General features: G+C 44.5%; 2 protein-coding genes across 20 annotated transcripts in view; one reads left to right on the top strand and one right to left on the bottom strand.

Moving 5' to 3' along the window:
• Positions 1–1,157: 1,157 nt before the first annotated feature.
• RNF34 (ring finger protein 34) lies at positions 1,158–18,751 on the top strand. Its single transcript, XM_049866241.1, has 6 exons — positions 1,158–1,267; positions 11,474–11,689; positions 12,925–13,320; positions 15,052–15,144; positions 15,418–15,619; positions 17,758–18,751. The coding sequence occupies exons 1-6, from the start codon at positions 1,262–1,264 to the stop codon at positions 17,946–17,948; spliced, it is 1,104 nt and encodes a 367-aa protein (XP_049722198.1). The 5' UTR covers positions 1,158–1,261; the 3' UTR covers positions 17,949–18,751.
• Positions 18,752–22,520: 3,769 nt separating this feature from the next.
• KDM2B (lysine demethylase 2B) overlaps positions 22,521–25,920 on the bottom strand; it is a 154,767-nt gene continuing 151,367 nt past the window's right edge. For all 19 annotated transcript variants that reach the window (XM_049865302.1, XM_049865294.1, XM_049865295.1 and 16 more), the window contains one exon: positions 22,521–23,412. In XM_049865302.1, the coding sequence (XP_049721259.1) occupies positions 23,231–23,412 (182 nt within the window). In that variant the 3' untranslated portion in view covers positions 22,521–23,230. The remainder of the gene's footprint in view (positions 23,413–25,920) is intronic.

The following is a 25,920-nucleotide window of genomic DNA, read 5'->3' as shown; positions in this document are numbered from 1 at the left end:
GACCCACTCAACACCCAGTGCCGTCAGTTTCCAAGTGAAAGAAGCCAGTCACAAAAGACCATATACTACAGGCAGTCCCCAAATTACCTATGCGTTCTGTTCCTAAATTTCTCTTTAAGTTGAATTTGTACGTTAAGTCTGGACAGTTGGGTATGGCTCCTATCTAATGTCAGTTAGTCAAATGTTTGTCATAGTATACAGTATGTAGTGTAGCTTACTATGTATAAACACATTAAATAGTTCCAGATACTCTAAAACATCTTTAACCCAATAAAACAGTAATAATAATGTTTTGATGTGTGACACAAAGTGGCACCCGTTTTGTAACTGGGGGTTGGTTCTAGGGGTTGTACGTAAATCCGGTTTGTGACCTGGGGACTGCCCGTTTAAGGCTCCATTCATATAAAATCTGTAGAAAGTAGGTTAGTGGTTGCTTGTGTGTGTGTGTGTGTGTGTGTGTGCGCCGTTTGGTGGTGAGAGAAGTGACAGTTAATGGGGATTTCTTCTTGAGGGGAGGAAAATGTTCTAAAATTGCACATATCTGAATATGCTAAAAACCATTAAATTGTATGGTATATGAATTATATCTCAAAACTGCTTAAAAAAAGCAATAGGGATTTGTGAACTCTTGGTCGTTCAAGTATTTTCAATTTAATCTTTTCTTGAAAGGCTCCTCACTGGCCCTCGAATGAGGATTGAGGTTCATTAAGAAGCGTGAGAGCCTTGATGCCCTGCTCAGACGGTTGTAACAAAAGCCATCAAACCAGCCGGCGTCTTCAAGTTTGCCGCGGCCCTTCCCGCCCTCACTACCCCAGGAACTTGACTACCCTCCCCCTAAGGCCAAATTCCTGCAGCAGGGGTCTCTCAAAGGCAGCCAACTCCGAGCTCCGCGACCGAACCCAGACAGCCGCTAAGAGAGCAGCCCTCGCCACGCCCAGACCCGCCCACCTCCGTGCGGGGCGGGATGGAGTCTTCCCTCCTCCCAGCCGGCAGCGCCGGAGGCCCCGCCCCACTCCCTTTCCCTTATTGGCTCTGGTGACCGTGCCCCTGAATGTCGGCTTCGGATTGGCTGACTCGGCCGCCGCTCGGCGCTCTTCCCGGGGGCGCGCGGCGAGCGTGGCCACGCCCCTTACGTCCGGACGCTCGGTCGCCGCGAGAGGCGCCGTAGTCGCCGCCCAGAAGGAAGGAGGTCGGGCGTGCGAGGAGCTGCTATGGTGCTGAGCTCCCGGGCAGAGCCGACCGAGTCGAGGCGGTCGCGGCCATGAAGGTGAGGGGCCGGCGGATCTGGGCAGACCCTCCTCGCCTCTCTTGTCCCGCCGGGGCCCGCCCGAAGGGCTTTCTTTCGGCCTTAGCGGCTACCCCGCCGGCCGGCACCTCGGAGAGCTCCGCCTCGGGTCTCCCCGGCCGGCGTCTGGGGCCCTGAGCGCCCAGGGCTGAGATCCTGGGCTTCCTGACCCTCTCGAGCGCCCCCAGCGCCTCCAGTCAGAGATCCCGAGCGGGGGACGAGGCCGGCGCCCCTCGCCCTCGTGCCGGGGCCCCCCTCTGCCCGGGCCCGGGCGGCTCCTTGGGGAGCCTGGGGCACAGCCACTAAAGCTCGCCTCGGCCTCCGCGCCTTTGCCTGCAGCGTGCCCTCTCCCGCCCCGAGTCCTTGAACTAACCCACATGTCGGGGGCACGGCGGGACTGGGGCAGGATGGGGACTGCAGGACCCAAGGGAAGAGTGGTGGTGTGGGGAGACGGGAGGCTGGGGTCAGGCTCACAGGTCGGAGATGCCTCGGGGTGGGGGTCCCACTCTGAAGCTTTCTTCTTAGACCTAACGTGGTGGCCGTAACCTACAGCGCTAGCAGACTAGATGCGTCTCCATCACCACTAGGTGCGCAGCAAGTAATTTGGCAGCTTGAGTTCTCCAAGGTGGGTGTAAGCGCGTGGGAGCGTCACCAAGTGAGAAGTTTAACAAAAGGTGAGGGGAAGGTTCTCTCGACTTGGTGGCTAAGAGTTCTGAGGATCTCGGTGTACAACCATCAGTGCAGGTATATTGCCATCAGTGCAGGTATATTGATTCATTTGCTGAACTCAACCCAAGTGGGGTGAGTCATAAGGTGGTGGTACTCTTTCAGACACACGACTTCATTAATCTCAGTGGAGAGGTGTGCTCGATGTGGGTAATGGAAACAGCAAAGTGAACTGCTAAATAAAAACTCTACCTTGAGGAAGCGTCGAAGGTCTACTGTTGGAAGGCTGAAACGGAGCGCGACGTGGCTAGAGAAATGTTAGGCTTCTGGACAACTATATCTAGTAAATATTTTGTTGAACATTTACTGTGTGCCAGCTGAGAGGGAGCATGATGAGTGGAAGTTAATTTCAAATGCAGCCCTCACTCTTCAGGAGTTTGCCATTCTGAAGAGATGAGACCTTCACAAGTAACCACAGTACAAGGCAGAAAGTGATGTACGTATCAATAAAATGCAAAATCCTCAGGAGAAAGAAAGGATAGTCAGGGCTGCAGGAAGCAAGGAAGATTTTTGGAATAGGTAACTTTTGAATCGTGCCTTGAAGTGTGACAATATTGTAAGACTTTTTAGCCTCCTAGTTTAGTTATAAAGTATTATTTCAACTCAGAATACCTATTAAAATATTTACAACTAGCTTTATTTCTTGAAAACCATCATCTTGCTGTGTTAAGACCCCCAAAACAAAGCAGGGATCTTTAGCCTATATATAAAGCCTCAAAGAATGTTATTATCTTTATTCGTTTTAATTTCCTGGCCCTTCAAGGAATGAGATGTGGAAGGAGAGAATTAGGGACAGGTCCATTTTTAATCAAGAGCTTTAAAAACAAGTGTTTTTGAACTAAAGTGGATGGAAGACACGGCTTTCTGAGTTGGAATTTTAGAAGCAAGTTTCAGTGGCAGTTGGAAACATAACACGTGTATATTTTCTGAAGCAAAATGCAGGTTTATAAAGACATCATTTATTGAAAGATGACAGGAAGATGCTTCTTTTCATTTATATTTTTGTGAAACTGGATTCACAAAATTTAGGAATCCAAGCTGTTAAATTATTATTTAATTTTATATTGATTGATAATGAAATTGTTTTGATTGTGGGTGTGCTCATCTGTTCAGAGTCACTGATTCCTGCTGTAACAGGAATTCTAATGTGTGAATGTTCACATAAGCAGTACTTCTTTCAGTGGAATTAAAATTACTTTAAAAGCTAGGCAATTAGATAAGTACAGCTTCACTCAAAGCCAGGAGCAGCTAATTTTAGTATACTATGTGAGGAGTAGATATTTACTTTCTCCCTTTAATTTCTTTGTTTAGAAACATGTTGAAATAAGTTTTACCTCTCAAACAAAAACTCAGGGAGTAACTGGGTCTAAGTAACGTCTAAGAGTAACACCTAATTAACTCCCCATAAAGAATTTTTTAAGAAAATCCAAATTGGTGTCCCGTGTTAGTAATTTGATTTAATCCTCCTTCCTGTTTCTCCATATTTATATTGATCTCACTCTTAAGTGTTCAGAGCCCTGTTAGCGCAGTGGTTAACAGCTCGGCTGCTAACCAAAAGGTCGGCAGTTTGAATCCACCAGGTGCTCCTTGGAAACCCTATAGGGCAGTTCTACTCTGTCCTATGGGGTCACTATGGGTTGGAATCAACTTGTTAGCAGTGGGTTTGGTTTGGTCTTTTTTTTTTTCTTAAGTGTGCTAGTCATGTTCATTCTTCCAAGCTCAGAATGAGGTATCAAGGAGAAAGTAATCTACTGAATGTAATTTCCTTTTTTTCTAGTGAAAGGTGAGGAAATTAAATGTACTGTTTAAAAAAAAGAAAACAAAAATACAAACATACGTAAGGTAACATTTATGATCTACAGCACATATTATTTTAAAAATCTATCAATCACTTTGGCCAGATGTCTTGCCTAAAAATAATATAAACAACATCTTTTTTTGCAAGCTGCTTAATATCAAAATGATAGACATTTTAGGATGTAGAATTTTCTCCTTCCTGGTGTATGGTCAGATACTTGTTCATTAAGAAAGTAGCGTTCCCTGGCGTAGGACAAATAACTTCGTTTGCGCCTTTGACTCTGGTTTCAGAAAATAACCCAAGCAATCAAGGTGCCTTTATTTTCCAGAATTGTCAGGCAAGGAGGGACTACACAGGTCCCACACCTGGTGAACTAACTTCAGGAATAGAGGAGGCATGATGCAGTCGGCCATGCATATTCATTGATTGGATCGATCATAACTATGCATTAAGGCCCAAATCATGCATATTCATTGAAGTCCCAATGACTAGGGGTTCTCAGACCTTGGAGCATTCTTTGGGGCCTCCTGGATCAGGGGACGGATCGGCACATCCCTGGGGACAATGGAAGTCCCATGCTGGGAACTCTACCAGATTTTACCTGATGCATCTCTTCTTTGCTTTTATCCTTTCTGATTATAATAAATGGGTAACTGTAAATACAGGTAATAAAACCAAACCCATTGCCACTGAGTCAATTCTGACTCATAGTGACCCTACAGAACAGAGTAGAATTGCCCCGTAGAGTTTCCAAGGCTGTAATCTTTACAGAAGTAGACTGCCACAGCTTTCTCGTGGAACGATCCGCCAACCTTCTGGTTAGCAGCAAAGAACTTAGCCACTGAGCCACTGGGGCTCCTCGTAGACACCTTAAGAGGTGGCATTTATTATTACTGCCATTTACCTAGTTTAATCAAAAGCAACTGACTTAGATCATTAGTTCTCTGCTGCTTTCAAACCCATCCATTTCTACTGTTTTCTGTCTCCCTTGGCTGTCATTTAATCTTTACAGAAACCAACATAGCTTTTCTTATTCTTCACTCTAGTCTGGTTGGTTAATACTATATTTGGTGGAGTCAGTCAAAGGGATCATACCTTGATGTCATTTAGAATAGGATTCAACCTTTGTAGTAAGCATTCTTTCTTTAAATTTAGCATTTTGAAGTATTTTGCCCTCATAGGGATTGTAAAAGCACATTAGTTCATATATATACACATGCACTTTCTAAGACAGCTGAACCTTGACGCCATTTGAGAGCTCTGGCACTCTGCCAGAAACCGGGCTGGGCTGCTGCTCTTGGCAGAGAAACAACACATTTCCTCTTGCGTTTGTGGACTGAAATGATGACGCAGAGAAGGCTTAAGTTGTCTGACTCTGACTGAGGAGCCTGAAGGCATGCTTATAAAATTGGTGGTTTGTTGTAGTAGTGGAAATAGGTGTCACATAGTGGGGACTGTCACCCTGTTGTCACACAGACTGTGGAAACTTGGAGATAACATTGCCCTCCACTACTCTTAAGCTCCTACAGAAGGGTGAGAATTTCTAAGTCATTCCCCAAGAGGAACAGTATGGGAGGAACACTTCTAACTTGTCTGCTACCAGAGGAAGAAGAGGGACTTTATGTTGGTGAGTTTCAGAAAAGAAACTAAGCATCTTGACTCAGTGCTTTCTGGGACCTTCTCAGATCTGTCTTCCCACAGGAGGATGCCTTCTGGTCTTATCAGTGAGGTGGTAAGCTGCACCGGTCACCTGTGCTGTGACTAGGTGGCATACTGCCAGGACTAGTTGGCTGCAGAGCTAAGTCTTGTTCTCTAATTGATGTTATCAGTAAAAAAATATATACATTTTAATTTCCATTTGTCTGCCTTATTTCTCAATTAGCTCCAAATTGGGAGTGGGAAGAAAGTGTCATCATCCTTCTAAAATCCAAACATCTTGGTGTACTAGCTTTGAATCTTGAAAAAGAGACAAGGACTGGCAGTGGATACCAGAATAGCATAAGGAGATCTAGGTGATGGGGCAGTCCAGACCGGGGCTTCAAAGCTGAATTTCTTACTGTGGGCCATGTAAGTTTTTAATAGGATGGCTGGTTTTTAAATGATGCAAACCAGTCCGACCTTAGTAGACAAGGATTTAATGATCCATGGCTGCTGTATTCAGGAGTAGTTTTGACCTGAGGGGATGTGTCAGAAAGGGGTTAGATTATCAGGCAAAGTCTTATTTTCAGTAGTCACTGGTGGCTAGAAAATAAACTGCAAACACAGCTGAACTCCCTGAACTGGGAGCTGGTTTGCTGCCAGGCACAAGTAGGTGGCTGCCTCGTTCCATTATTCTCTACGTAGGTCACGGGAGGGAAGGTAACTGTCTTTACAGCTTACGGTTCTTTCTAACTTCTTGGATTCACGTGGTTTAGCCTGTGGAGTTACACTGTCAACCACAGTCCTGAGTAATATCTGGATTGTTAATTACATAAGCCCAAACCAAAAACCATTGCCCTCGAGTTGATTCTGACTCATGGTGACCCTGTAGGACAGAGCAGAACTGTCCCATAGGGTTTCCAAGGAGTGGCTGGTAGATTTGAACTACCGACCCTTTGGTTAGCAGCTGAGCTCTCAACCACTGCACTACCAGGGCTCCCGCTACATAAGCCCAGATCATGGCTTTGTATTTCAGAGATCCAGACTTTGGCTTCACTCACAGATGGATGGTGGATCTTTTTTTTTTTTTTTTAATGAACATATAAAAGATGAATGGGGACCCTTAATAAGGAGTATACCTTTTTAGAGTAGAGGCAGAGAAACAACTCAGTGAGTTTACTGCAAATTCAAAACCTGAAGTGCTGTGTCTGGTATGCTGTCTGCCTAGGAGTACGGTTTACTCAGAAAATCTAGAAATGGAATGGCTTGGAAAATAATGCTTCAATCTTACTATCAAGATGGACGTGGTGAGTGAATAAAAGAAAATTAAAAGAGCGGTGGCTGATTGAACTGGGGAAGTTCTGAGAAGGTGGGGAAGACAGAAATGAAAAGAAAATGAACTTAAGTCTCTAAAACTGAAAGGGAGGATCCAGAAAGAGAAGTATTTGGTTATTCCCCTTTCAGATAAGAGAAAGTAATGGCTCCAAGAAAGAGTCTAGAGCCCAGAGAATAAATTGGCATGTCCGCCTCACACTCCTACACACTTTGAGAGCCCAGATCCAATGAACTGTTGGAAAACGCTCTCTGAAATAGTTCCGTAATTACTTTTATAGATTCTGTTGCTTGAAAACTGGGACCATTATGTCAGGTAGTTACAGAAAATTCGGACAGATTTGAAAGGGGGAAGATCAGTAGAGAGCACTTCAAGCATTATTAGTGAACGTCAGGTGACAGTTGTATGTAGGGATACCTGTGCCCGGAGGCGACATGCAGAAGAAATTTATGAAATTGGGACTTGAAAGTACAGAAAGATGAAATGGATTAACGGAGAGCCATATAGATGGAACTCAAGCCTGGGAGAATTTGTTTTCTCGGTGGGATTTCTTCACCTTGCAAGCGAAGGACAAACAGAGTGTGAGCAATGGCTGCTACTGACAGACCAGAAATCATTGACTTTGTCTCAGCCTTGGAGATTCCCAGCAAGAAAACATTTAGAGGAGTAAGTTAGGGAAAAAAAAAGCTTGGGCAAAAGAGCAAATAAAATGAAGGAAGGCACCAGATTCCAGCAGACAGTTCCAGACCAGTGTGTGGTGAAAAGGAAAGGAACTAATTTAAGGATCAGATGAAATTGTTAAAACTCAGCCAGCCAGGCAAAGCTTGTGAAGGGATTAGGGGAGGCTGTAGAGGGAAAGGAAACACTACAGGCATATCCCACTACTGCAGAGAAGAAAACGTGGACAAATCTTGAGGCGCACATGGCCGAGGTGTCGGTCACAGAACTCTAGAGGCTTCAGAAGTAACCACGGGTCCTTCAGGAGTCTGCTGAGGAGAGTCTTGAGCTGCAAAAACGTCAGCAGGAGGGAGAAGTCTTAGACTGAGCAGGGGTTCCTAGCCACGGACCACCTAGGGGGTTTTAAAAAAAATTCTGATGCTCAGACCATACCCTGGACCAGTGAAATCAGCATCTCTGGGAGTGGGCCCAGTATCAGCATTTTTTATGGCTCCCCTGGTGAGCCCAGCTGCCAGCCAGGGTTGGGAACCACTGCTTAAAGGCAGTTTCATAGGCCTAGGCAGTTCCTTAGCAAGGGGCAATGCAGGCAGCCACTGTGGCACAGAACTAAAAATGCCTGCTCCAAAGAAGTTTGGGGGGTACACGCACTAAAGGGTTCACTTTCATTTCCACACTGGGAAAGTGAAACAGAAATTAAGTTTTTAAAATATACCAGATGGGAAAGCAAGGTACTTCAAATAAAACGGGTTACTGGGGCTTTGACTGTTGTAAATTTGTAAACTTTGAAGAGGGCTGGAGTTTTGCAGATGCTACTCTCAGGATAACACAGGTAGACTCACCCCCGCTATGCTGCTAGGAGGATTTATTCTCTTGTTGGCAGATTTTGTCCAAATTTAAATTCACAGATCCTGTTGTTATTGTGTGCCATTGAGTCGATTTCAACTCACAGCGACCCCATGAGACAGAGTAGAACTGCCCCATAAGGTTTCCTAGGCTGTAGTCTTTTCGGGAGCAGATTGCCAGATCTTTCTCCCCCAGACTGGTGGATGCGAGCTGCTCACCCTTCCGTTAGCAGCCGAGTGCTCAGCCACTGCGCCACCAAGGTTCCTCACAGATCTAGCAAGGGTGAAACCTACATATTTTGTTTCTTCCTCTTTTCCTCTGCTATGGTTTTTGGCTGACAACAATAATATCTGTCTGGGTCGTACCTAATATTGGATTATAGCAACACACTGTTGTTTTAGAAGGTAGCTTGGGTTTTTTGTTTTTGTTTTTTTAGTTAAGAACTATAACCAATATTCTTGCATTTCTGGGATAAATCCTACTTGTTCAGTTATTATTTGAAGTCACCATTGAATTTGGTTTGTTAATGGTTGCATCTAGGTTGGTCAGTCAGGTTGGCCTGTGGTTTTCTTTTGATGTTCTCCTCTGACTTTAGTGTCAAGGTGGTGCTCACTTTTAGGAATAGTCCTTTTGGAAAAGCCTCCAGTAGAACTGCTAGATCAAGGAGTCTGTGCATTTTTGTTTGTTTTTGTTTTTTAATAATGAGAGGGCAGAAAGAAGAAATGTTCTTTTATTATTTTCCCTTCTGGGAAATGAAAAGGAAATCCCTCCCCTCCCCCCCTTTTTTTAGAAACAGGAGCCCAGGTGGTGCAGTGGTTAAGTGCTTGGCACTAACCAAAAGGTCGCCGGTTTGAACCCTCCAGCCACTCCCTGGGAGAAAGATGTGGGAGTCTGCTTCCGTAAAGAAGACAGCCTTGGAAACCCTATGGGGCAGTTCTACTCTCTCCTATAGGGCCGCTGTGAGTTGGACTCTACGGCAACGGGTTTGGTTTTTAGTTTTATAGAAACATGAGGAGTGGGGCAAAATTGTTACCCCCCAGTACTGATGTCCACAGAGATTCCACCTATTTTCTCAAAACAAACCCTTCTGTTCCCTTCACCACCAGAGCTGTGGTTGAAGAAAATACCTTTCAGCCTAGAATTGTAACGATAATAATCATGACCGTGGTTTCAGAATGTGTATCCTGCTTTCTGATCATTGTAAAATGCTGGCTCTGGTAGAAAGGGCAGTGTGTGCAGAGCTGTTTTTAAAGGGAGTATTTTTTGAGATTTCGGGCCTGCTAGGTCAGAATCATTTTTACCTTGATTATTCTTTACCAATAAGACACAATTTGAACTTTCTAAGTAGCATGCAAAATTTAAACAATGTTAAACTGCCTTTAGGGAGGTAATATAAAGAAACCTTTTACACAGTTATTCACTTGTCAGTGATATGGTGGCCAAACTAGATGCTATGGGAGAAGGAAGGAACTTTCACTCCACGTCGGGAGACAAACATCACACAAAAGTCGCAGGGGATAAAGCTAACCTAGTTGTTTAATTGCCTAGTAGCTAGGTGAGTAGGAAACTCAAGCTCCTCAACCGTGATGGCTTCAAGCTCCGTGAATGAAGAGAAGTCTCTCCTTGTGGTACGTTCTGCAGGTGAGGGGTTTACGCCCTCCACCCCCCCAAAAAAAAAGTTATGTGCAAATTGAATTTTTAAAACACAGTATTTTTGGTGGTTTTAAGAGAGCTCACTGTTTAAAAGACAGCAGCTGAATCTTTTGGTAAAAGATCAATTGCCTAAAATTAATTGTTGGTAAGTTCGGATTTTTCCTGTAGCAGGCTATTAATTTTACCTGAATTTTAAAGGCATCACTATTGAGAATTACAGGGTGTAACGCCATATAATATTTGTATCAGTGACCCTGGTACTTAAGACTGTTTGAACCTTGTCCTGTGGTTTCTTATTGCTCTACTGTCTCCTTTCTCTATACTTAATATAACAATACTTGTGGGTAGCAGGAAGAATAGCCTCGTCCTTCTTGAGCATTCCAAATAGCCTTTTCCGATTGTTAAAGAGCTTGTCAGGCAAACTGTATACATTTTGACGGACTCAGATAATAAAGCACATGGAGCCGCCTTACTGTTACGTGCTGCCATGGTAACTGATGATGCCTCACCTGTCCGGGATGCCGTATCTATCGCATGATCTAGGTTACAGAATACGTTTAGGAATCAGGACGAGGGCAAAAGCCTCTTGGCTCCAAACATCATAGCTTTTATACTTTAAGCATCGGAAAAGGCCTTGGTCCCCACTGAAAGTCTCTATTCTTTTAGACATACTTCTAACAAGTTTGTTTATGGAGTTTCTGAGTCTTCAGGAAAGAGACAAGTTGCCACAGTGAGTATAGTGAGAGCAGTGCTGCTCAGAGACGAGAAGAGAAAACAAGACCGTTCATTAGTTCTGGGGCCAGTTAATGGAGTGACAAACAGCCCTCACGCCTCGGGAGATCATCCTGTAGTGAGTCATTACAGTTACATATTTAGTATTTTCAGTTTGAAAAGGTAGGATAACTGCTTTTTAAAATGATAGTTTCCTTGATGTCAAATTTATATATTCTTTGTAAAGAATTTAGGAAGTAGACAAAACCACAGGAAAATAAAAGGCAAAAAAAAAAAAAAAAAAAATTAAATCTAGAGATTGTTTTATTTGATATTTTGATGTTTAGCCATTTTCTTAATAATAAATGTCTTATTTATATATGCCATAGTTTATTATACCCAGCTACAAATGAGAGAGAGAAGAGAGGTTTAATGAAATTAAGTAATAATTTGAATTTCTGTTCTTTCTGCTAAGTGACAGCTGGGAGAATGTGGCCCAGGCTCTAGAGCTATGCTATATGGTAGCCACCAGCCTGAGGCTGTCAGATAAAACACAGGACATCCAGTTAAATTGAATTTCAGATAAACAACAAGTAAGTTTTTAGTATATCCCAGATATTGCATGGGACATACTTGTATCCAGTTGCTTTTTCTATGCTCTTGTTTGTGTCTGTGCATATTTTGTCTTTTACAAAATTGGGACCGTGTTGTATTTAGGGCCCACGTCTCTCCAGAATGGCAGCCCCTGTGGATCAGAGCCCAGGAGTTACTGAGGTTTAAGCTGTGGTCCTGCTGTGTTCCTCTTTAGGCGGGCGCCACGTCCATGTGGGCTTCATGCTGCGGGCTGCTGAATGAGGTCATGGGAACTGGAGCTGTCAGGGGCCAGCCGGCAGGATTTGCAGGAGGCACTGGCCCGTTCAGATTTACGCCAAACCCTGATTTCTCCTACCCACCAGCAGCCGCAGAAGGGCCTAATATCGTTTGCAAAGCCTGTGGACTCTCATTTTCCGTCTTCAGAAAAAAGGTGAGTTGGATGCGTTACCGTTACATACAAGACCCCTGGTGAGAGTTCCCGCTGTAGGTTATTTTGAATAGCTAGTCTTCGTTTCTTTTTACAAAGGGACTGTATTCTGATGGGACAGTGTTCCATCAGGCGTCCTTTCTGCCGAACTCTGGCCAGGTTTCACTATTTGATTCTTCTTGATTCTTCTTGTTGTTGTAGAGGATGCACACAGCAAAACATACACCAAAATTCGACAGTTTCTGCGTGTACAGTTCAGTGACACTGATTACATTCTTCGAGTTGTGCAGCCATTCTCACCCTCCTTTTCTGAATTGTTTCTCACCCACTAACATGAACTCACTGCCCCCTAAGCTTCCTATTGAACCTTTCAAGTTGCTATTGTCAATTTGATGATGCTTATTTTTTGAAGCAAGAGATTTACTTAGATTGTTTATTTCAGAGATGCTTTAGTGTAACTTGGACCTCAATTTTGCAAAAAATTCATCCCTAATCATATTCTTAACTCTCAAATGAAGCAATGAGTATAATAAGACAAATACTGTTTATAGAGTCAACATAAAATACTTAGTTTAAAACAGTTACTTTCCCCAGGAAGTAGTTCTTTCTACTCGATCATCAATTCATTCCTTCTGATACACTTAAGGAAACAAGTGTTAGCTTGTGGGAACAATGCCTGAAGCAGAAGTGGCCGCACCACGGAACACTCCGTAAGCCTCATGAGCAGACTGGCTCTGGCAGTGAGTGAGGCTATGGAGGGTGTGGACGCCTGTGTTAGTGGGGTCCTTCGTTTTCTTGGATTGACCTTGAGATATCAATTGCCCTTATTTTTCCTTCTGTCATGGTTATTTCTTCCTCTTTCAGTGGGGAACATTGTTCACATAGGAAGAGAGTTTGTGCTTGTGCTTTCTGCTCAGTGTGGTTTAAGTCAGCTCTGTTCTGCTAATTACATGTTTGCACTAGGGGGTGGAAAGGTTTTAATTCATTAACACAAGAGTGTATGTTTTTCTTAAAGTGCTGTATTTGAACTTCTGTGAACCCAAAGAGCCTCAGCAGCGACTGTTGTGATTTTCCTGGCTTTTGGAACACTAAGCTGTCTGTGAAAATAGTCCAGTGCCAGAGAGGGCTTCAGAAGAACTCAAATGGAATTTTAATAGAAGCAAGAAGAAAACTAGTGCTTTCGTAACTGTTTGTATCTGAGTCTCAGTAAATGCTTCTTTTCTCTCTGTTTCTTGCAGCATGTATGTTGTGACTGCAAGAAGGATTTTTGCTCCCTTTGTTCAGTCTTACAAGAAAATCTCCGCCGATGTTCTACTTGTCACTTACTACAAGAGACGGCCTTTCAGCGCCCTCAGTTAATGCGACTGAAGGTGAAAGACCTACGGCAGTATCTCCTCCTTAGAAACATACCGACAGATACTTGTCGAGAGAAAGAAGACTTGGTGGATCTGGTACTGTGCCATCATGGACTCGGCTCCGAGGACTTGGACACGAGCAGTCTGAATTCTTCAGGGTCCCAGACTTCTAGCTTTTTTACACATTCATTGTTTTCAAACTACACAGCCCCCTCTGCTACCATGTCTTCATTTCAGGGAGAGGTTGTGGATGGAGACCGAACCTCAGCGCTGGCACAGGTACAAGGGAGTGACTGCATCGCAGCCTGGCATGCTGACTCTGCCACAGACGGTGCAGCCTTCAGGGCTTGATGACTCCAGATAAAGGAGCACCACAAGCGGGAACAGAGGTTCCACATCTGCTGAACACACACGTGCAGGCTCTTCTGATGTGAAGTCTCAGTAGTTAGGGGCTATCTGAAGGGTCCAAAAATAGCTCATCAATCCTTTGGCCTTAGTTACCTCGGTTTCTGTATCTTATATAGGATAGCATTTGCCCATAACTACTGTTTATTGGGGCTGTTAACATAACCAAAAACCTGAAACCAAATCTGTTACCATCTAGTTAGTTCTGACTCACAGCGACCCTATAGGACAGAGTAGAACTGCCCGGTAGGGTTTCCAAGGAGCGACAGGTAGATTTGAACTGTCAACCTTTTGGTTAGCAGCCAAGCTCTTTAACATATGTTAAAATAACACAAACTACTGAAATAATGACTGAAAAGCAGAGTACAAACGTTTGTAGGGTATTTGTATAGGTATCAGTGCTCAGTTGCCTTACTACAGTAAAATTGTTCTAATTTAGGTTATGGGAACGAACCATAGGAATTAGTGGAAATCCAGGTTATTTACTAATTTCCGAGAAGTGCCAGTGCAGAGTATCACCCCAGTGAGGCCTTCCTGGGGCATCCTGACTGAACAACATGCAAGGGCTTGTAATTAATATTCATTTGTTTACAGGAGTGATTCTAGGGGGCTGAATTCTTTTTTTTTTTTAAACAATTCTTGCACATTTAATTTCCTTCCCTGAATAAAAAAAAAAAAAAAACCCAGATGTTACCAAGTCAGTTTCAACTCATGGTGACCCCATGTGTAAGGGCTTATTAAAAGCAGAGGGAAATTTAGCCTAGTTATCTTCCAAATAACCATAAATTAGGTAAGTCTAGGTAGGAGTTTTATTGTTTTCCCAAATGAGAATCGACACATCTGCCTTTTTTGCCATCTACCCAGAAGACCGTTTGGGAGGTGGCTCGGGTGCTACCGTGTGAATGCTTGAGTCAGTGGGGCAGAATATTTGTAGCTGGGAACTGACCTAGACTCTTGCAGAGCTATGGTCAAAACACAGTCAAAAGGAGAGACGTGAAAGAACGTAAAGACTCAAGTCTAAGGAATCTCTCCTTTTCCTAAAGGAGAGTACCTCTGATTGTTGAGGAATTTTTAAAAACTTGAGCTAGCATCAGCCACCAGTAAAGTCTAGAAAGCATTCTTGGAAATTAGGACGTCTGTGTACAATGCAGTAGGACTGAGATCTTTCAAATCCTATGCCCCTCACACTTGGGCTGATACCAGTCAGAGCTTTAGTGTCTATCTGTATGGTTGAGGCTCCAGTCAAAGCAGTCACCTGCAAGTCCTCTAACATGAGGCAGTGCTATCCCAGTGGTAGATGTATGCTTACAGCTTTGGCATTTCACGATGGGACCTTCCTCAGGGAGTTAATACTTTGGTTAGGTTCTACACATTCACAGACACACAGAAGTTGGCTTTTGAGGTAACTTGGAAAGTAAGTTCTTTATGAAATCACATAGGGTCCAGCTCTCAGGGAGGGGTAGCAGCATTCTGGATCCACAGAAGATGCCAGGTGTTGGGGTCATCTTGGGGAGGACTTATGGAAAGGCCTTCTCTAGTGGTAAATAGGTTGACACTGTTCAGAAAATATGATTCTTGTCCTAATCAGATACACTGTGTATATAGGTACACAGTGAACTAGCTTCAGCAAATACCGAAGACGACGACGACGATGATGATGATGATGACGACGATGATGATGACAACTTGGATGAGCAGGTAAGACGGCCTATAAAAACTGGTTTCCCTGACATATCGGCCTGGCAGGGAGGGGAGGTGCCCATGTAGATGATTTAGCTAGATCAGCTCAGGCTGTTCATTCTGGTTTGAATTCAGGGCCTTGTAACACTTCAAGGACTTATGAGAAGGAAGTCTGGGAAGAGTGTCTGAGTCCAGCAACAGATTAAGAGTGAGGGGAACAGACCCCTGACCTTGCTATGGGAGGTCTGGACTTGTAGGAATAGGAATAATGGAAACTATCTGTAATTTCAGACCCCTGGGCTCTCCAGAAAGAGAGCAAGAGCGTCTTTGTCTGATCTGTCAAGCCTTGAAGATGTCGAAGGGATGAGTGTGCGCCAGCTGAAGGAAATTCTGGCTCGGAATTTTGTCAGCTATTCCGGCTGTTGTGAAAAATGGGAGCTGGTAGAGAAAGTAAACAGATTATACAAAGAGAATGAAGAAAACCAAAAGTCATGTAGGTTTCTTTTTCCCCCTATAGTATCCTTCCTTAAGCTTTTAAAAGCTGGGCTGTAAATTAATTACTGATGTTGGCTTTGAGACCACCGCTGCAAGCGAGTCAGAGACTTTGTTCAGTCTGGTTTTTCTTGCCATAATTAACTACTTGGTAGAACCCTACTGAAATTCCCTGTCTTTAGAAAAATGCTCGTTTTCTCATTAACCCCTCTGGCAGGCCAGTGCTTTGGTTATTTTAATTGTTGCTTTCAAATCCTAACAGTAGGGGGAAAATTCCCTACAGCCAAGATGTTAAGTAGTTCTCAGCATCAGTTATCAGTAGGTTTCTTTGTAAGTAGGAAGAGCTGAGGTCAAGAACTTCGGAACTATTCATCCATGAAGCTGTGGAGAAGAAACCCTCCCTCAACCAGTGACAGGGCCAAGCCATGGAGCATTTATGATCCAGAAAACCTAATTCAGTGGTGTTCAACAAATCTTACATGCCTGAATAGTCCTCTCATCATTAACTTTTATGACTGTTTTTGTTAAAGCTGGTTGTAATACAGCACTTGTTGATAAAGCGGCTTATTACCCAGAACGTGCAGCAACTATTCTGGCACACCTGTTTTTAAAATGATGCCACAGTGGTGGATACAGGAATCTTAATCCTCAGAGGCTTCATCCTGGTGGCAAAGAGATGACATTCTAGCAGGGAGGGGCAGAATCCTCTATTTAATAAACAAATGCCACAGTGTACTATGGTAACGCACGGCCATTCCCACCCCCCAGGAGGCCAGATGTGCCTTCCTTACCTCACTGCTTAATTGAACCCAGGTTCTATCTACAAGTTTGGGTGGGACACATTTTGTTTCGAGCACAGCTGAAATCTTTCCTAGTTTGACTTTGGCTCCAAGCCACTTCTGCCAAGATTCACCCAAATAGCCTCACCTAATCGCCTTGACAGATTGGCTTCTCTGCATTATGCTCCTAGGTTGTAGAGTTGGAGGGAATCCTTCCAGAGAGGAAAAGGAGACCAGGGCCAAGACCTTTGGTTTAATCTCAAGAGCCCTTTAGCGTCTTCCCCTTTGGCTTTTCTGTCAAGGGATCCCATGGACCCTTTCTCCCCCAGGCCCCAAGGAGTAGTCATAGGCCACAAACTAGACCCCAGGTGAGAATCTCCTGCCAAGGCCAGCTATGAGGTGTTTTCTTCTCTCCAAGCTAGAGACCACCGACCCATAAAGCTTGAGTTCCTCTTGTTCTAACCATATTCATGACTCCCATGAGTCCCCTCTGTGGTTGGTAGAAAGGGAAGCCTCAACATCCATAGCTGTAAGCCAGATCTCAGGTGGAAGTTGACTTAATAAACCAATCATCCCCTTTCTTATTCAGCGCCTGGCTGGCCCTGCCCTTTTATGCCACAGTTAGATGGCTCCAGACGATTCTGAGGCTCGGGCTGCCTCCCCCAGCGTCAGCCACTTGCTGGACGATTCTTCTAACTCCCCCGAGTGCGGAAACGAACGCTGTTACTCCTGAGGCGATGAGGCTGAGGAGACTGTGGCTCTCCCACGGTCACACAGCTAGAGCAAGGTCAAACCTGGAAACTCTCATAGTGTTCTGATCCCACAACCTATGTGCAGGGCAGCCTAGTTTCCTTACTTCTGTTTTTCCTAGGGCCTTAAACATGTCCACTATAGAAATGACAGATCCTTATAACAAAAACTAAATTACATAGCAGTATAAGAGTTAAATAGCCAACGCTTGAATACTTCCTGTGTGGCACTAAGCCAAGCATTTCTCATTAATTCTTCATCAGACCCTCGGAGGTATAGGCATTATTATTACTGCCCTTTCTGGGTGAGGGGACTGGAAACCCTGGTGGCATAGTGGTTAAGAACTATGGCTGCTAACCAAAAGGTCAGCAATTCAAATCCATGAGGCTCTCCTTGGAAACTCTGGGGCAGTTTACTCTGTCCTATAGGGTTGCCATGAATCAGAATCGATTCGATGGCAAGGGGTTTGGTTTTTTTCTAGGTGAGGGGACTGAATGCAGAGAAGTTGGGATGGTTTCTTTTACAAACCCTGGGTCCTGCTGGGCCTGCTGCTGTCGCTGGCAGATGGCGGGTGGCCGTGCCGCAGTCCCATCTCTCTGTTGCCTTCCAGATGGTGAGCGGCTGCAGCTGCAGGACGAGGAGGATGACAGCCTGTGCCGCATCTGCATGGATGCCGTCATCGACTGCGTCCTGCTGGAGTGCGGGCACATGGTCACCTGCACCAAGTGCGGCAAGCGCATGAACGAGTGTCCCATCTGCCGGCAGTACGTGGTGCGCGCCGTGCATGTATTCAAGTCCTGAGGCCGGGGCCCTCAGAGTGGAGCCCAAACACCTCTGTGCACAGGAAGCGACTGTGCACAGGAAGGGACTGGGGACGTCCTGTTTGGAGGCTGAAGATATTTTATTTTCACTACTAATTGTGGACAGAAAGGTTCCTCCTGAGTTGTGGAAATACTGGTCCACGCCATAAGCCCACCTGCCCGTGGACAAGCCCAGTTGCCCCCCGTCGGCCAGGCTTTGTCACCCACACCTGGTCACAAACTCTGGCAGCCAGACCATCTACAGCCTATCGATCTCAGCTCCTGCTCTCTCTGGAGAACACGTCGCCTGTTCTCTTATGTCCCCTTCATCCTATTTTTAACTCAGACAACTCAGATGTTTGAAACTTATGTTCCCTTTGAGTGAGTGAATGAGATCACTGCCCACAAGCAGCCTTCATGGTGTCTGATGAGCAGCGGGCCCTCTGAATGTCCACTTCAGTAGTCATGTATATTTTAAATGCTAAGTTTGATGAATGTAAGTTTCCATTGTTGCTATTCCCGCATTTAAACATAGTTGGGAACAAATGACATTCTATAGACAATTGCCAGGGCCTTAGACTAAACACATCCATTTCTGTTCAGGTACAGCTTTTGATAGCAAGGGCTGCATCTAGCTTCTTTCATTAGAGGAGTGTGTGTGTGTGTGTGCGCGCGTGTGCGTGTGCATATTAAATTCTTTACTAATGTGTAATTCGTTTCCACGGTTTTGTATAGTGAAAGTGTATTTTCAGTGCTACTGGCTAGCTAATTTCAACTTTAGGAATAAAATTAGATTTTAAAAGATTTGTGAATACTGCCTTGGTCAGTCGCTAATCCACTTGGTTACAGCAGGAATGGGTGTCTGTGCCCTGGGCTAGCACCCTCTGCACAAGACATGGGATCGCCTTCAGGGATGCCCCCATGGAGCCACAGCCCCAGGGGCTCCCTCTGCTGCCACCTCGTCAGTAAGAGGTACTGAGCTGACTCCCTGTTTACTCTGACCACGCGCTGTGCTAGGTGCTGTATCGTTCTCTCCAGCAGCTCCCAAATCAGCACTCTTGATAGATACTGCCTGTCTTCCCAGATGGGGAACCTGAGCCCTGAGAAGTTAAGGAACTTGGCAAAAATCTCAGTTACAAAGTGACCTCATCAGAATTTGAACCTAGCTCTGCTGCTTAACTTTTTTTCTTAATCCTTTCAATACCGCACAGCAGATGAGAATCTTGAGACATTAGCTTATGCAAACAGATTCTTTGGTCAGGTCATTCAGGACCTGAAATTTGTTTTCCAGGTCCAGTTCACATCAGGGTGTTTTGGGTTTAGTCGAGATGGATTCGGTCCCACTGGTAGTAGGCAGACATTCTTTAAAGACATGCCTAACTTCTCAGCTGAGTCCTCCTGTTGATTTTTTTATTTTATTTTATTTTATTTTATTTATTTATTTTTTTTGATTTTTATCTTTTGACCCTGCATCAGGTCTCACACACATGCCCTCCGGTACTCAGCGATCCACTAAACCTGAAAACAGTCTTGAGCTCAGGGAGGCAGGTGGTCTGTACCTGTGCTAAGGGCAGAAAGCCTGGCTTACTATGAAAAAAAAAAAGTCTACCTTTTCTGTTTTTGAGGGCCAAATCCTATAAAGCAAGGCCTTGCGGGCATTTAAATGCCCTCCCTCCGAACAGATGGCTCTTGTTTGCTGCAGAGCCAAGGGGCTTGCCTGTAACTGGCTTGAACAGGTCCCTGCTTCCCTACCGCAGCTGGGGCAGCTCAGCACCTGCTCAGCTTTACGGCGCGCTTGGCTTGTCTGCCTGCACCTTCCCTGAGATAACCAACTCTAAAATTCCACAACCCCCCCAAAACAGCTAATTTGGTGGTAGAAAGTCTTTAAATCTAGGCCAGCAGGTGATAGTAAAGAAACCCAAATAGAAGGCAAGCAGCAGGTGCTAGTTCTGTCTAAAATTAAGTTAGAAAATTCAGACTTTTAAGTTTCAGCTTAAAACCACTTGTTTAATGTTTTCTCCTGCATTTACATATAGTCTGAGTTGCTTGGAAACCCTGGTGGCGCAGTGATTAGGAGTTATGGCTGCTAACCTTAAGGTTGGCAGTTGAATCCACCAGGTGCTCCTTGGAAACCATGGGACAGTTCAACTCTGTCCTATAGGGTTGCTATGAGTCAGAATCGACTTGGCAGCAACAGGTTTTTTGTTGTTTTTTTTAGTTGCTTGTTTTTCTGAAGAGTATAAAAACTCTTCACGGTATGCTTTCTGGGTAGCATCTTGAAGTAACTGGTTTAGTGGCCTGACCTTTGGAATAACTGAGGTGCATGGTCCTAACTTAACTTGGCAGAGGCAGTCACTCTCCCCAGTCTGCACTCTTTAATAACTGGCATGCCCTGTCCTTTTAAATTAATCTTTTAAATAGGTAATATATCACATGGATAAAATTCCAAAGGTCCACAAGGGAACACAGTGCCGTCTCTTGTGCTGTTCTTGGGGAGCAATGCCCCTCCCTGAAGGAACTGGTGTTACCAAAGTCGTTGGGTGTGCTTCCAGAGATTTCCCTGTGGTGTGTAAAATCAAACCGAGTGAAAGCATTCCGATGTTCTTAGATGCGCCAAGTACCTTCCTTTGCAAAGAGCCAAATTCCCTGGAGAAAGGTGTGGTGTCTCCCCTCTTTGGCTCAGGAGATGCAGGCTAACACAGGAAGCACTTCTAATGATGCGGGCCTTTCATTACGTCATTGGATCCGGGGTGTGGGCTCAGAGCAGCTGTTGGCAGCAGCTATTTTAGGCTGTCCTCAAGCTCCTCATTTTTTGAAGTAAAATGTTAATGCAGAGACTGTGGGCTTGTCAGGCAGCAGCATCTCACGGGATTGTTCGTGACATGGGGGAAGTTCTGGGGTGGAAGGGGCCACTGCACTCCTGCAGCCTCTGAACCTGACGGGGGTCTGTGTCTTGGCTCCACTGGTGTCCCTGTTGCAGCTTTCAGCCCCACTTGTCAGCGTTCAGCCCCTTCTTAGCCTCCTCTCTTAGAGATCTGTTGTGTGCTCTGGGAAACATGACAGGAAGAAAGTGCCTTCTAACCCCAAGCCCTGCGCCCCTTAGCCAGCCCCAGCTGCAACAAGGCTCGACGTCTGCTGGTAATGGGTGACCAGGAGGACAGTTCACCTGAAAGCCATGATTTCCCCTAAGGTGCTTGCCATGGAAGCCAATGGCCTTTGTGATTGTCAGAGTAACTCAGTCTTCTTTGGAGGTTCAAAGAACTCAGGTGCCAAGAAAAGAGAAACTTTACCTGTTGTAGGTAACATTCCGTCAAAAGATCAGGCTTGCAAAAATAAGCTAAGTTTTTATAACTACACCAGAGTGTTAACTAATCTTAACTCTGCAAGTGGGTCTCCTCAATTACATTCTGGGGTGCAGAGGCTTCTGAGTTCTTAAGAAAGGGTCTTTAAATCCACAAGAGATTGGATTTTATCCTACTTTAATAAAACCTTTTGGCTAGGGCAACCAAAAAGGATAAAGGGGCAATGATGAAATGATCATTAGTAGAAAAGGCTTGGCCCACGAGGTCAAAATGTTTACATCGCTATTGATTACCGGGGAGGGAAGGTGGTTATTTTTTCCATCTTCAAAATGACAGGTGGCAGGGCACTATCTTTTAAAAAAAATTCTGTGGTCTAAAATGACTTCTCACTGGTTTGTGTCTCCCATCTGGGACGTTTCCTCACCATCAAGTGCTTCCTCCCAGCCTGAGGCTACCAGAGCACAGCCTCCAGGGGAGGTTGAGGAAATGTCCCTCTTCCCACAGTGGGATCCTTTCAGCCTATGAGTAAGGCCAAATGGCCTAGCAAGTTGTTTTTTGGACAGGTGTGAGCCACCTGCCCCTGGAGGGAGTCTGTATGTGAGCCCTACAGCCCTACACATGGGCGCTGTCAGAGCAGTTCTTTCCACTGCCTTCAGGAGCCACAAATAGTAAGGTCTCTTTCTAAAAAGGGATAAAGAAAAAAAATGTTCCAGGGGCCACCGCATTTCTCAAGTGAATGAAAAACCATAGACTGTTTCGCCTCAAAACAACATATTCCAGTGCTGAGACCCTACTACTCGGGGCTTTCCAATTAAACATACAGTCTACCCCCAGAACAGAAACCCTCCAAGTCCAAGAATGATTTTTTTGTACAACTGTTTATACAAAGTCAACAAAGGTAAAACCGCATCAGGGGAGGTCTAGGAAAACACCACCTCACAACAATGGCACTTAGGAATGCGTACTGTTACAATGAGGAAAGGGCCATGTTATAAACCTTAACCGAGAACTCAACTCACACTTCAAAGGAGAGAAAACAGGAAAAGAAAGGCTATGTTGGGTCATTTATTCTACTTCTTGATTCACCGTATAAATTATATCTAGACAGTACAAGAGCTCATGCTGGAGCGAAACCCTCCTGAGTGCAAAGGCTGAAGTCCGAATTTTAAAATCTTGAGAAAAAGGTGAACTCTATACAGAGAAAACTTGGCAGAGTGTCTTACTTCAACTATAATTTACATAATTCCACAACATGCTTATGTAACTTCTGGCCATCCAAAGCAGACTCCCAACCTCCAGTTAAACATGCTCTGGAATGGAAGGTCCAGCCCACTTTGTCAGATCCGGGACGTCTGTCGATGAAGTTCAGGTGAAGTTCTCTCCTACCTTGAGGAAACCATGAAAGTTGGCAATCTCCAAACAATAAAAACATTGCTATGCATTCAAACCTTGGCATAAATAACTTTTAAACAATTTGTACAAAAATAGTTCTGCGTAACGTAAGATGTAACAAAACCAAACAAAAAAATGTGTTGAGACGGCGGCAGAGATGTGGTGTGTGGTCCACTTTACGAGGACACCAGGAGCCTCAGAGATGTCGGGAATGAGGTGTCCAAAAACAGAAAACCAAACGCCACCACCAAAGACTCCTAAGCTCATGCTAAAATGAGACAAGTTCTCCAGAGCCCATCCTCCACCGATGGGAATGTCTTCTTGCTCAAGGCCGCCATAGAAATGGTCCAGAAAGCAGTGCAGTCACGGTTCAGAAAGACCCAAGGAAAGGGTCTGGCTCACTCATTCCAGAAGTGGCTGGTGGGACAGCTTTTTCCTTGGCAAGACTTGCAAAATGGAATCGTTCCCGTGGTTCATTGTTCCGTGTTCCAAATGAAAATAAAATCCCTCCTTTTTTTGTAAAGTCTTTCCCCCTCCCGCACCATCTCCCTCCCCCGACCTGCCCAGTATTTACATACTTGACCTTGGACTAACTCAGTTTTTGCAGGAGTTTTTCTTCCACTTGCCCAAACTGGACACTCACAGACATTTCAGCTATGAACTGCTCACAGCCTTCCTTGGTGACTTGCTTGCAGTACCTTAGGTCAATGTGACAGATATTTCCACAGCGTTTGAAGAAGGACAGGCACTGATCAGTGACCTTATTGCAGTCTGCAGGGACGAGGAAACAATGTGCGGTGAGACAGTGCGGAGCCCAAAGGCCCCCAAATCCCAGGCGCTCAGCGTTCGAGAACGGGACAGAGCTCTGAAGCATTCAAGCCCCCATTGCCCTCAAGAAAACGGCAGGTGTTTAAAAGCTCTCTTCTCCAAACAGGGGTAGTTTCATCTACCAATTATAAAGACTAAGATATGCCTGAAAAACTTTCAGACGGTCGCAAGAGAAAACCACGTTTTATACGTAGGTCTCCCTACCTGGCTTTTTTTTTTTTTTAAAAACAAAGACAGGATCACATGCAATGTGGTTAAACAGCTTGCTTTTCCATCTGGTATACTACCGATGCACATTTCTCTCTGTATGAACATTTCTCTCTGTGCATCAGTGCACACCTAGCTGCTTATTTCCTGCAGATAAATCCCCCGAGAGAGTGGCTCAGTCAGAACAACTGCAGGGGCATCTCGCAACCTGTCCCTTCATCACGCTTTCTGGCCCATGGGCATTTTCTCCTGACCTCATTCCTGGGTGTTCTACCTGGATCCTAAGCAGAGAGCTGGAGAGGTTCTGTCTACCAAAAGCAGAACAGAACACAGACTCCTCCAGCAGCCCCTCACCTGTGGACTCACTGTCTGACTGTGGGCTTCTGTCAACTTGTACTTTTCTTCTGTCGTACTCTTAGAACTGAATCCAGTCAACTGGCTGAAATGCCACTCAGCATCCAACTGAAACTTGGGGTCACTGCTCTGGGCCAGACTAGTGATTCCTAACTTCCTCCCGGGGTATCAATGTCAGGCCTTTGCCTGGCATCACTAGCATCCGCACTTTCATTTTTCCAGTCAGTGGAGCAGGAATAGAAACAGCGAGGCAAGCTGAGACAATGGGTAAGAACCTGTGCTATCTAATGTCATCGGAGTCCTTGCAGGTCAGCAGGTGGTTGGCGTGAGGAAGTACGAGTCAAAGCCCAACACCAGTCAATAATAAACCGGACGCTTTTGTAGAACTAGCCCCTTCAAGCCATCTCCTTGGGTCTGCACAAAATTTTTACACAGATACTCACAAATTCTTGGACGTAAATTTCAGATAGTGTAAATGTAACAGTCTCATGATGGCACCAGGATTTTATAAACTTGGAACAAATAATGTTGGAAAACTGAATAATACCCATAGCCACTAAAAAATGATGACTGGACAATTAGGTAACAGAAGAAGAGAAAATGAACAAGGATGCAGACAAAAACAGATGCTTCAAAAGATACATCCTAGAACTTAACAAACAGCCCAATTTAAAAAATGGGTAAAAGACCTAAACAGACATTTCATCAAAGAAAACACACAAATGGCCAACGAGCACATGCTTAACATCATGAGTTTATTAGGCAGATACAAATCAAAACCACAATGAGACGCCCCCTTCACTCCCACTGCCATCAAGTCGTCAATTCCAACTCATGGAAACCCTATAGGACGGAGTAGAACTGCCCCACAGGGTTTCCAAGGAGTGGCTGGTGGATTCGAACTGCTGACCTTTTGGTTAACAAACGAGCTCTTAACCACTGCATCATCAGGGCTCCTCACTCCCATTAGGATGGCTAATATCAGCAAGGATGTGGGGAAACTGAAACATTCCTCCATTGCTGGTAGAAATGTAAAATAAAATGGTGCAGCCACTGTGGAAAACAGTTTGGTAGTTCCTCAAAAATTAAACAGATCATATGATCCAAGCAATCTACTCCTAGGTATATACCCAAAAGAACTCAAAGCAGGAATGCAAACAGATACTTGTACACCAATGTTCACTGCAACACTATTCACAATAGCCAAAAGGTAGCAACAGCCTAAATGTCCATCAACAGATGAACGGATAAACAAAATGTGGTACATAAATACAACAGAAAATGAGCCACAAAGAAAAGTGAAGTTCTAATACATGCTATGACATGGATGGACCTTGAAAACACAATGCTGAGTGAAAATAGTTACAAAAGGACAAATGTTATATGATCCCACTTACATGAACTATCTAGAACACGCACATGTACAGAGACCAAAGTTTATTAGTGCTTCTCAGGGGTGGGAGGGAGAGGGAAGGACGGAATCACTGCTTAGGGGGCACTGAGTTTCTGTTAAGGGTGATGGAAAAATTTGGAAACGGACAGTGGTGATGGTTGTACGACATAATGTATGTAATTAACATCACTGATTTGTGTAAGTAAAAATGGTTGAAACAGCAAATGTTTTGTTATATATACTTCTACCACAATTAAAAAAAAAAAAAAGATAACAAATTAGGTTTTTCCAACAGCATCCTTTAATCTAACTAATCCCTCCAATATTTTCCCCCAAATGGCTGGCCCTCTTACAATCTTACTGCAGAAAAATGAGGATGCTGTACAATGCTATCACAAAATTCGTTCAGAAAAATCATGACCCCAAAATGCAACATTTGCTTCATTCTAAGCTCAAGTACATTAGGGATTTTGCCAACATAGGATAAAATACACTTA

This window comes from Elephas maximus, chromosome 22, assembly GCF_024166365.1.
Source record: "Elephas maximus indicus isolate mEleMax1 chromosome 22, mEleMax1 primary haplotype, whole genome shotgun sequence".
Classification (NCBI taxonomy): Eukaryota; Metazoa; Chordata; class Mammalia; order Proboscidea; family Elephantidae; genus Elephas; species Elephas maximus.
The sequence above is the reverse complement of the archived record's forward strand: the minus strand, read 5'-3'. Positions and strand labels throughout refer to the sequence as shown.